The 11,199-nt window shown below is 40.4% G+C and overlaps 1 protein-coding gene across 1 annotated transcript in view; it reads left to right on the forward strand.

Moving 5' to 3' along the window:
- LOC145249531 (protein MMS22-like) overlaps positions 1-2,998 on the forward strand; it is an 18,047-nt gene extending 15,049 nt beyond the window's left edge. The window contains exon 3 of the mRNA XM_080111146.1: positions 634-2,998. Coding sequence (XP_079967272.1) covers positions 634-2,940 — 2,307 coding nt within the window. The 3' untranslated portion in view covers positions 2,941-2,998. The remainder of the gene's footprint in view (positions 1-633) is intronic.
- The last annotated feature ends 8,201 nt before the right edge of the window (positions 2,999-11,199 follow it).

The raw sequence follows: 11,199 nt of genomic DNA on the forward strand, positions 1-11,199 counted from the left end.
TGGCGAAAAATGTGGCAGTCCTTAGTGAATTATACGTTCGGCAATTGCTAGCCTGACACCTCCATGCATAGCCATCGCTGACTTTTGCTCTTCTCATAAACTGACAGATGTGTCCGCATGACGAACACGTTTTCGACCTTACTAGTAATTTTTTTTTGGCAAAAATTCAGTACTCCGATGTGAAATTCATATTTTCTTTTTAAACTTTTTTTCTTCCTGCCCTGAATTTAATAACTTGTGTGTCTTTTCCATTAATGTAGGAACTGGTGTGTTTTTTTTTTACTTTTTCTTTTTTCTTTTCTTCCTCTTCTAAATTGTCGTCTGCTGCTTTGAATTTGCAACACGCGCTGCATTGAAAAACATCATGCCTAATTTTCAGTGGCTCAGCTTTATGTTACAGCGACGCTCGGCTTACTCCGGCTGTTGATGTCAGTGTTCCGGTGACAGCCGAGCAGTGGCAGCTGAGCAGTTACGTCCGGATCACTCTCTGCACTAGTACTGAGTTATCAATTTTCATCTAAAAAATTCAGAAACAAAATAAATATACTGTTTGTATTAGCTACTTAAAATGATGTATTTCAATCCTAAATTAATTAATCTAATGAAATTTTTTCACATATTCTGTCGTTATAGGTTACAACTTTAACAGTCAGCGACCTGCAAACTCTTCGTCCTACAGCAAGTGGATTGTTTGAAGACTGTTGTAATTGGCAAGCTCCAGATCTGAACCAATTGGTTCTCTCCAAGGAAAGCAGCTTCCATTTATTTCTTCGTCTTGTCTGCTCGATGCTGCAAGAAACTGTGAAGGACGGAAATAACAGTAGTTGGCGTAACTTCCGAGGCCGTCTTCTCTCCAAATTTCATCAGCGAGGTATGCAAGAACTCACAGAATCTGGTCTCACGCATTTCACCGAACTCTTCCTGACGTTTGCCCTGTGCACCCATGACAACGAGCTTTTAGAACAGCTTTGCAATTTTTATGGCATGGTTGATTTTTCCATGACTGATCCAAAACGGCAGGGAGTCATCTTGAGAGGGATCTCCGCAGCGATGCTCATCTGTGTCAAATGGGAAAGAGATGTCGGACTTTTGGCAGAAAAGATAACACTGTTGGTGGGACTTATCGCTCGAAAGTTTGTGTCACTCGAGACAGACAGTAACAAACGGCAGAACATGTGGGATCTTTTGGCTGCATATGTCGAGGATCTCCAGGATCTGGTTGAGCACAGCAAAAATCTGGACCTTTCCGAACACAAGTTGATAACAAAAGATCTGTGCTCAATCTTGCCTATCAGCCGTAACTACGAGATGCGACGTGTGCTTTCACTGTTCAATACAATAATGAATAAGCTTCTCATGTTGATAAAGAAGCAAAGAGAAGATGAGGCAGACATGTACATCCCAAATGACCACCATGAGCAGATGGCCCAAATTTTATGGGTAAACGTCTTTCCATTTATTGAGACCCATGCCAAAACACAGACCCCTCTACTCGAAGTGGGTGACCTCGCAACACAGTTTTTTATACTTTCAATCGTCTTTCCTGATTGGAGTCCCGCCTCAAGCGTCCTTCTCGTCAAGTTCACCTGTGATATTTTGGTCAATGTTAAGGTGACCATTCGCTTTCTTGGTCATATCTTAGATGACCCTTTAACAAGAGAGAACATTTCCGACAACCTTGGCAAGCCTTTCAAGGATTCTATCCAGCTCAAACTGATCCGGTGTTGGATCAAGTGTTGGCTTTTGTTGGGTTCAACACCGTCCTTTCTAGAACCATTACATTCAGTCACTCAGCATGTTCTCCACTTCCCAAACATTGCTCGAATCTATGGACCCGTTACCGATATCTCTGATGCCATGGTTGAACTGTTTAAAAGATTCAGTAAACTCCATAACGAGGCGAAAGATTGGAAGACTAAAATCGATCTGCAGGAAGAAGCAAAGATGTATTTCACTGAAGTCGGACCCTGTGTCCAGTCGGCATTGAAAACACCATCTGACCAAGAGCAGTTGTATCATATCTACAATGTCGTAGGTCATTTAGTCCAAAGCTGCTCCCCTCTCCTCTTCAATTCTTCATGTTTGCCAGAGATGATCGATAGTCTAATTTTTCCTCACTCTCTCTTCATACCAACAAAGCCGCTTAACCGTTTTGTCCAGTCGGCCATCCAGAAAAACTTTCACTTCTTTGTCTCTGGTTTGAGCAAGATCAACAGCAAACAAAATCCTTATGTGCAGCGACGATTACGTGACCTTGTGCTTCAGTACTTACCTCGTTTCTCTCTCAATCAGTTCACCCACCAAGACATCGATATCTCACTTTGTCTGACAAAAAGCCATCCTCTTATCACCGTTCTTACTGACCTTTCTTTAAGGAGCACCATTCAGGATTTCAACAATTTTCGGCATTTAGTCCTGGTCACAATCAAGGATAACCTCTTCAAAATAGAAAACCTGAGGTTTTCAGAAACGTCCTTGCTGGTTTTTAATTTTGTAGCCAAACTGATTGAAAAGACAACTGAGGTCGATGACCTCTGCATGGATGTTGTAGTTGTTTTTCAGCCCTTGCTTGAGGGCTATTTGCTTGCAAAAACATCCCAGTTAAAGCAGTGTACTGTTTCAACACTTAGCAAGCTCTTGAAGGCATGCAGCCAACATCCTGAGCTCTCACCAAAGGAGAAACTCTTAGAGACTTTGTGCAAGTTCCAGAAAGCTTATTTCCCATTTTTCCACACCAACATGTTCTCATTATGTGAGAGGCTAGCATGCTTCTACCCAGTATTATTATGTGAAAATGCAGTGGCATTAACACGTGTGTTTTTTGAGTTTGAAAGGAAAAGCGGATCGGGTGTTGATGCCAATCTAAGACAACTGTGGTCAAATTATGTGCGTAAGCTCGGTAGAACTGAAGAAGAATTGGAAAAGGCTCTGGAAACTTGAAAAAAAAAACTGTTGGAATATTATTTTGTTAATAAAATTATTTTTTGTAAATTTTTAATTGTTTTAATTTTAATTGTGTATAAATATAAGTTCAACCTCAAATTAAAATGGCTCAACATTAAATTCAAATATATTCAACATAAAATTAAATAAAATAAGTTGAACTTTAACTATAATAAGTCGGTTATAGTAAGTTAACATTTAAGTTCCAACATAGGGCTACTGGAAGTGGTGACAAGGCAAATCAGTTCCTTCGGTTTTTCTTTTTTTTTCTCTCACACCTTTATCTCCCCTGTATATGTACTTTTTTTTTTTATTACGTTTTTCTGATTGTCCTTTTTTTTTTCTTTTTTTTTTTTTTTTTTTTTTTTAATAATCAGTAAAAAAAATGTTTAGTCTTATTTCAATTATGAATGATTGAAATTATTAGTTTCTTTTTTTTTTTTTTTTTTTTTTTTTTTTTTTTTAAGAATTATTGAAAACACTCTCTGCACTCTTTTTTGAAGAATTATTGAAAACATTTTAAATTCTTTTTAAACTATTTTGGAAATATTATATATTGGATACATTTTTTATGATGTTTTGAAATTTTATTTTGATTTCAGTAATTTTATTTTTATACTTTCATAGACATATATTTATTACATAAATTAAAACAAAAATCTTATTTTTAAAATAAAATACACTTTCATTCTTATAATTTTTTAAATATATATTTCTTATAAAATCTATCTATATATCCATAAAAATGAAATTGTCTGTGTCTGTGTACATTTCCCTACCAAACTACTCTGTCAATTTTTAGTCTATAGACTCAAAATTTGACATAAGGGATATTGAGATTTGGGAATCGGTTTTTGGCAGAAATTTGACTGTCAAGGGGTCAAAATTCAACGATTTGACCTTTGAAAACTCTACCAAACTCCTCTGCCAGTTTTAGGTCTAAACACTTGAAATTTTAGATATAGATTACTTGGACATAGATCAAACTTTTTAATTTGATTTGAGCACAAAACAATAAATGTTAAGGGGTCAAAATTGGGGTCAAAGTTTAAAAAAAATTGAAATCTGTGGTCTCGACCAAATTACTCAACCAATTTCTGGTCTAAACATTTGAAATTTTATATAAAGTGTATTCAGATATAGGGCAAGCTTTTTAATTGGTTTTTGGCCAAAATTTTGTCTCCCAAGGGGTCAAAGTTTAAAAGATTTTACCTTTGTGGTCTCTAGCAAACTATTCAGCTAATTTTGGGTCTAAACATTTGAAATTTTACATAAAGGGCATTCAGACATGCAGCAAGTTTTTTTAATCAGTTTTTGGCAGAAATTTGACTGCTAAGAGGTCAAAGTTTACAGAGTTGACCTTTGCAGACTCCACCAAACTCCTTTGCTAATTTTGGGTCTAAACACTTGAAATTTTAGATGTAGGTCACCTGGACATGAGTCAAACTTTTTATACATATGCACATAAAGTTATGAACAATACATAGGGCCAGAGCAAAGCCGGTCTGAACTGCTAGTTTCAAATAGGATAAAAAAAAAAAAATTTTTTTTAATTTTGTTATTAAAAGTGCAAATAAAGATTGTGTTATTTCATCAGTATAACATTATTTTCAATAATGTCCTTTTCTTATGTTTTATTTCAATAAATCGCTTCACAATAGAAATACTGAAGAACAACAAAAGTGAAAGAACTGATTTGCATTGTCACCACTTCCAGTAGAACTACATTAGAAATTAGGAAGTACACTAGCTGACTATAACCAATAAGTGTATATATTTTTTAAACATAAAAACTTCAAATTAAAAAAGTTTTAATATAAAAACGCTCACCATCAAATTAAAATAAATTTGAATTTAAATTATGAAAAGATCCCAACCCCAAAGCTTTAATCTCAAATTTAAAAAAGTATAAAAGCTGAACATCAAATTAAAAAAAGGTTGAATAACAAGATAAATCTCACCATTAAATTAAAATAAATTCAACCTTAAATTAAAAATAAACAAAAACCTTTCAAACTCAAAATTAAAAAAAAATCAACCTCAAATTAAAAAAGCATGTATAAAAACTTAACATCAAATTAAAAAAAGCTGAATATCATAATTAAAATCTACATGTAGACCCGCTAATAATCTACTTGTGTGTGCATATTTGGCATTCAAACTGACCCACAAACTGAAACTATCATATGTAATGAAACAAAAATCAGTACCAAACAAGAGACACACCAAAACAAAACCAATTCGCCTCCTCCCTTGAGGTTCGTATTTACAAATATCCATGGGCTTAGAAGTAATCTAGATGCTGTGGAATATTTTATAGCAAACTCCCTGGATACCTTAGCATGAAATGAAACTAATCTATACTCCTAACTCCTCTCTAACTGCTTTAACAGGATAGGATACCTCCTTCTCTGCTATAAGGACTCAGATAGATGCATAGACTCAAAACACCATCTTGACTAGAGAACATAATCTAGAATTAGATGATCAGGCCTTCATGTGCTTAAGACTAACCTTTCAACACTATATTATTAGTTGTATTTCCTCTCTTGACTTGCGACTGTATCCGAATTGACAATGTCTCTGAGAGTAAAGATACAGCATTCTCTTTAAATATTAATGCCCAAGTATATGTTTGGTAATTTTAATGTCCGCCACGATAATTGACTTTACTTCTCGAGTTACACAGACAGCTGGATACTACACTCATAGTTTCTCTGTAGCTAATTTCCTTATATCGAGTCATGTTCCCTACCCGCTTTTTCAAATCGTGAAGATTAGCTAGTTTTACTTCTAGACCTATTTCTAACCATTGTATCTGAGGATTGTGTGACAAATGCCCATAGTCCATTTGGAAATGCCAATCACCTTGTGATATTGGTAGACATCACCCTTAATTCCTGACACTAAGTTGAGGAGCTATTGCTCAAAATAACAAGATGCTACAAAAAGGCTGTTGGGAAGCCATCAGAGAATACATCCGAGATGCTCCATGGACCAATATCTTTTCTCTTCTCTGTTGAACAGTGAGCCAATAAGACATGTTCCCACACAAAAATATTATAGTAAGCTGTACTCTCTCTAATGGTTCACTTCAAATTGTGCAGCTATTACTGTACAAAGCCAGCATACATTCTGCAGATTCATCTGTGTTAAGTTTTGAGACATTGTGTTGAACAAAGATGGCGGCGTAGTTCAGATCAGTAACCAAGATGGCGGCGAAGAATTAAATGTGGTCCGTGACGTAGCAAATGGCGAACTGATTGAATCCAAAATTCGGCAATTTTTATAATAATTTTGCGACGTTTTGATTGGTTGTTTAGCACAGCTGTTGGTTATAAAAATGATTGGCGAATCCATTCGTCTCATACCCCCATCACTTCGTCTTTTGGTTGTATACGATATTCATTGCGCTGATACTGTTATTATTATTGTTATTATTATTGTTATATATTGTTAAATTTGTTATTCCTCTTTCTTCTCTTCCCCCGTTGTTACCTTTTTAAGTCCCGGATCTTCGCGTTTTTTTTTTCTCTCATTTCCCGTCGGCCATGGCATCTGCCAGCTGTGAGCCGTCGGAACCTGTCAAGGAAAAGCAAGAAGAGGAGAATGCAGTCTGGAAGAAGCCGCCAGCAGTAAAAATAGACGTAGAATCGTTTCTTGAAGAAGCCAAGAAATGCATAGAGCATGTCACCACGAATGGCATCAAGGTGGAACAACTACGGATGGATGAATTTGCCAAAAAGACAATTTCACTTTTTGTCATCGACAGAAAAACCAAGAAGCTGATTAGATCAACCAAAGACACCGTGACAAAGTTAATTGCGACTGTGGGAATGAGAGCGGAAAGGATAACCAAGACAAAGGGCTACAACACCTGGGCAGCCCTATTTAAATCTCCAGAAGATTGCATTAAGCTCTCGAAAAACGAAATCATCACTCCAGAATACATTCTGAGGATGGAATACCTGGGACGGAGACGGACAACCATTTCCATATTCGAAGTCCCAGGTGTAATACCAGGGGAATATTTGGCGGCGTATTTACTGCAATACGGAGACATCTCTGGAGTAAACGTCGACCAGTACAATGGTGTCTGGTCGTTTGATATTTTGCTGAATAAGGAGGCATACTATAAGATACCATACTACATCGAGGCACAGGAGGAGAAACTACCTATAGTAGTGGCAGGAAGGCGTCCGGCTTGCTGGATATGCGGAGAAGTGGGGCACTTAACGTATACGTGCCCCAAGAAGCAAACAACGTTGAGAAACCCAAAAAATCGGGTATTACCACATTTAGAGCCGGGCGCACAACCTGGATTTAAAATACCAGAACCGACAGATAAAACTAATCCTCCCAGTCTATCAACTGACGAGATCGAAGCAGTTTATAACACCGAAGCTGCATCACCAGAGAAAGGTGAATGGAAAACCGTACGAATCAGAAAAGCAGCATCACCAACCTATGCAAAATCCTTAACAAAGGAACAAAAAGTTGAAATACGTTCGAGCAAAGACCCCGGAGGGAATAAATATAAAGAACTGCTAAAATTAAAAGAATCTCTCGATGAAAAACGAAAAGAAAAAATACACGTTCCCTTCCCAGAGTCCCTGTTCCCGGAGAAACCTAACCCAAAAGAAAAACGTTCCCCCCAAAAAATTCCAGCCCCAATAGTTTCTACACCCCCGACTAGAGGGAAAAATATGACCTCTCTAGGCGCTCCTCCCAAAAAGAGAAGCCCGAGACCTTCCCCCTTCTGCACTCCTGCTAACACGCCTCAAAGCACTCCTCCCCCTTCTCCCATGAAAACAGATATGCCCCCTCCCACTCCGACAGATAAAAAAAGGCAAAGGAGCCCCTCTTCCGAGAGAGAATCCCGAAAAAAAAAATCTCCCCTTTTTTTTACAGGCAAAACAGTTTGTCAAATCTCAACCGAAAGAGAAACTGTGATGAAAGCACACAAGAATAAGGATTATAAAAATTTGCTAGCCTTAAAAAATATAAAGAAAAAGGATACCACTAACCCCGAAAACTTCCCCAAAGCCCCAAGATTATTGACTGTAGTAAGGCCCAGAGCAGAGGCCAGTGGAGTGTGGACAATGATGGAGGAAGCAAATAGCGCTTTTAATTTGTTTCCTCCAGCCGTTTTTTTTCAATGATAACGACATACAAAAAATGAAAGAATCATGTATTGGACGGGTCCCTATCAAAATGCATCCATCATTGTATAGGGCCATTAAACTAACCTTTCCTCTTGACATCGGCGGTTTGTCCCCTGACGGGTCAATCACCACTGAGATGACCACTGGATCCATGGGGACAGCTGTCGGTGTCTTGACACCGTCTATGTTTGATCAGGATTCCCAACCCTAAGTAGCTCAGGATGGCTTCTTTAAGATTAGCTAGTTTAAATGTCCGAGGGTTGAGGGACGCCTCTCGTAAACTTCGAGTTGCACGCGACCTTCAACGCCTTGGTGTGGATGTATGTTGTCTACAGGAGACTCACTTTATTCCAAGTGACTATCAGGATGTGCTCCTTAGAGACTTTCAGCTCTACTCAGCACATTATGATACCCACGCAAGGGGGGTTACCTGGCTAGTTAAGCGCACTCTTGATGCATCGTGTGACCCTATTTATGCAGATCCAGAGGGAAGATTGCTCGTTCTGGATGTTACCGTAAAGGATGTGGCATTTCGTTTTATTGGGGTTTATGCGCCCAATAACCGTACTGAGCTAGTTTCCTTTTTTCGGCGAATCGAGCCTTTCATGAATTCGTCTCGACGGTTAGTTTTAGCGGGAGACTGGAACGCGGTCCTGGATCCCGAGTTAGATCGTGGGGTTAATACCACAAGGGATACTAACCAGAACCGGGATGCTAAAGCGTTTCGAGACTTTGTCGACAAGTTTGATCTTGTCGATAAATTTCGGAACGAAAAACCCGGGGATTTAGCATGGACTTGGACAGGTAGACGCGGCTCCGATCCGGTGCAGCTTTCGAGTTACATCGATCGGTTCTTAGTTAGGAGAGTCGACCTAGGGCTTTTAGACTGTCCAAGTTTTCATAGTATAGTTTATTCGGACCATAGGCTTGTCCGGGTTCGAGTAAACTTAGATAGTGTTAAACCTAGGATGGCTAGTTACTGGAAGTTCAACACGTCGCTGTTCGATGTGAAGGACTTCCGGGAACAGCTTCTACTAACAATACAGAGGGAATTGACGGGGGCTATCATCGGGAATAAGTGGTGGGGCAACCTTAAAAAAGTCATTAGGTCCTTCGCTGCTGATTTTAGTCGCCGGCTCAACCGTAGTTCTAGAGCAGCGAAAGCGGCGCTAGAAGATAGATTAGAAAGGGCGGTGGAGGAGGGGGATAGTGCTAGCTATACTATAGTTAAGGCTGAACTGGACTCCTTGGATAACAGGGAGGACCAGGGATTATTAGTTAGGGCTAGATTAAAAAGAGCGCCAAACGAGGCAACAAACATGGCCGCGTCACTGCGTGCGGAGGAGTTTCGACGTTCTGCAGATCGACACATCGCCAGTGTCACATTGCCGGCCGGACGAACCGTAACTTCAAACGACGGAATCTTGGAGGGTTTTCGGACTCATTTTCAGGAGCTTTTTTCCAAGGAGCCCGGTCTGACTATTGAGCAGTTTGACACCTATTTAGCCGACTTTTCTCGCCTGGAGGCGACCGAAGCAGCTAGGTGTGAAGGTAGCATAAAAGAGGAAGAAGTCATTGAGGCCTTGAAACAGGTCGGGCTAGACAGGACCCCTGGGATAGATGGTCTGCCCTACGAGGTGTATTTGAGGCTGTCGCCCATTTTTATTCCTTTGCTGACCGTACTTTTTAACTCCTGGTATAGGAACGGGTGCATACCTCAGTACTTTACCAGGGGGATCATTAAATTGTTACGCAAAGATAAAAATGGAGGGGATGGGATAGGTAATTTCCGGCCCTTAACGATGTTAAACACAGAGTTAAAGATTTTGGCCAAGATCTTAGCAAATCGTCTGCAGATTGTCTTACACCGTCTAATAAGTCCCGAACAGACTTGTTCTGTTAAGGGCCGGACGATTCAAGATAATTTGCACACGATACGCTTGATCGTAGAAAAAGTCGACACAGAAGCCGCGCTGATTAATTTAGATCAGTCCAAAGCATTCGACAGAGTAGACCATCATTACCTAGAGGCTGTTCTTCGCTCGGCTGGGTTTGGTCCCCAGTTTCGCTCTTGGATTTGCCTCTTGTATGCCAACCCCGGTGCTATGGTTGAAGTGAATGGGGTGAGGTCGAAACCCTTCATGTTAACAAGATCGATCCGTCAAGGTTGTCCGTTATCCCCAATGTTATATGTGCTGGCGCTTGAGCCATTTTTGCGCCAGCTTCGGGTGAATCCGGTCCTTCGCGGGATTACTTTGCCAGGTGGCTCTACCCCGGTAAAGTATACCGCCTATGCTGACGACGTGACTGTGCTTGGAACGAGCAGTGCCGAGATTAGAGTCGTTGACATAGAAACAAGTCGGTATGCCAAGGTCACAGGGGCCATAATTAACTACGTTAAGTCGATTGGCTTACGTATCGGTGCCTGGAGGGGTATGCCCCTTCAGGGACCCTTTGGTTGGGCTGATGGGCCATGCAAGCTACTCGGCGTCTGGTTTGGTCCCGGTCTCCAGCTGGAGAAAAATTGGTCGGAGGTATTGGAAGCGGTCAAGGTCGCATCTCATTTGTGGGCCTTGAGAAATCTGTCTTTGAAGGGTCGGGCGGAGGTATGCAATTCTCATATCTACCCCCTGATCCTTTACCGTCTATCAGTACTTCCACTCCCGGAGACCACACTAGTTGATCTGGTGCGGGCTCTTTTCGCGTTCTTATGGCGCGGAAAGCAAGCCATGGTTACCCGGGAGGTCTGTTACCTGCATCCGTCTGAAGGCGGTCTGGGTATGCCTAGTGTAGAAATACGTAGACACACTCTTAGGCTGATATACCTGGATCGAATGTGTACACCAAGTGAGGGAAACGGTGTCTTCTGGATAGAAGACACTAAGAAAGCCTTTCAGGCTTTGGAGAGTGTGCATTCGGCTGAGGGGGAGGCACACAGGTTGCCCCGAAACGAGTGCCCTTTCTATCGCGAGTGTCGGCAGGCCTTGAGATTTCTTCTACGGGTCAAAGAAAGCCTCTCTGACACCCAGCTGTTGTCTCGCAAAGCGCTATATCGGGCGTTAGTGAGGGGATCCGTTCGAGACGAAAAGAT

This window comes from Euprymna scolopes, chromosome 28, assembly GCF_053919585.1.
Source record: "Euprymna scolopes isolate OS-2025 chromosome 28, ASM5391958v1, whole genome shotgun sequence".
In the NCBI taxonomy this organism is placed as follows: domain Eukaryota; kingdom Metazoa; phylum Mollusca; class Cephalopoda; order Sepiida; family Sepiolidae; genus Euprymna; species Euprymna scolopes.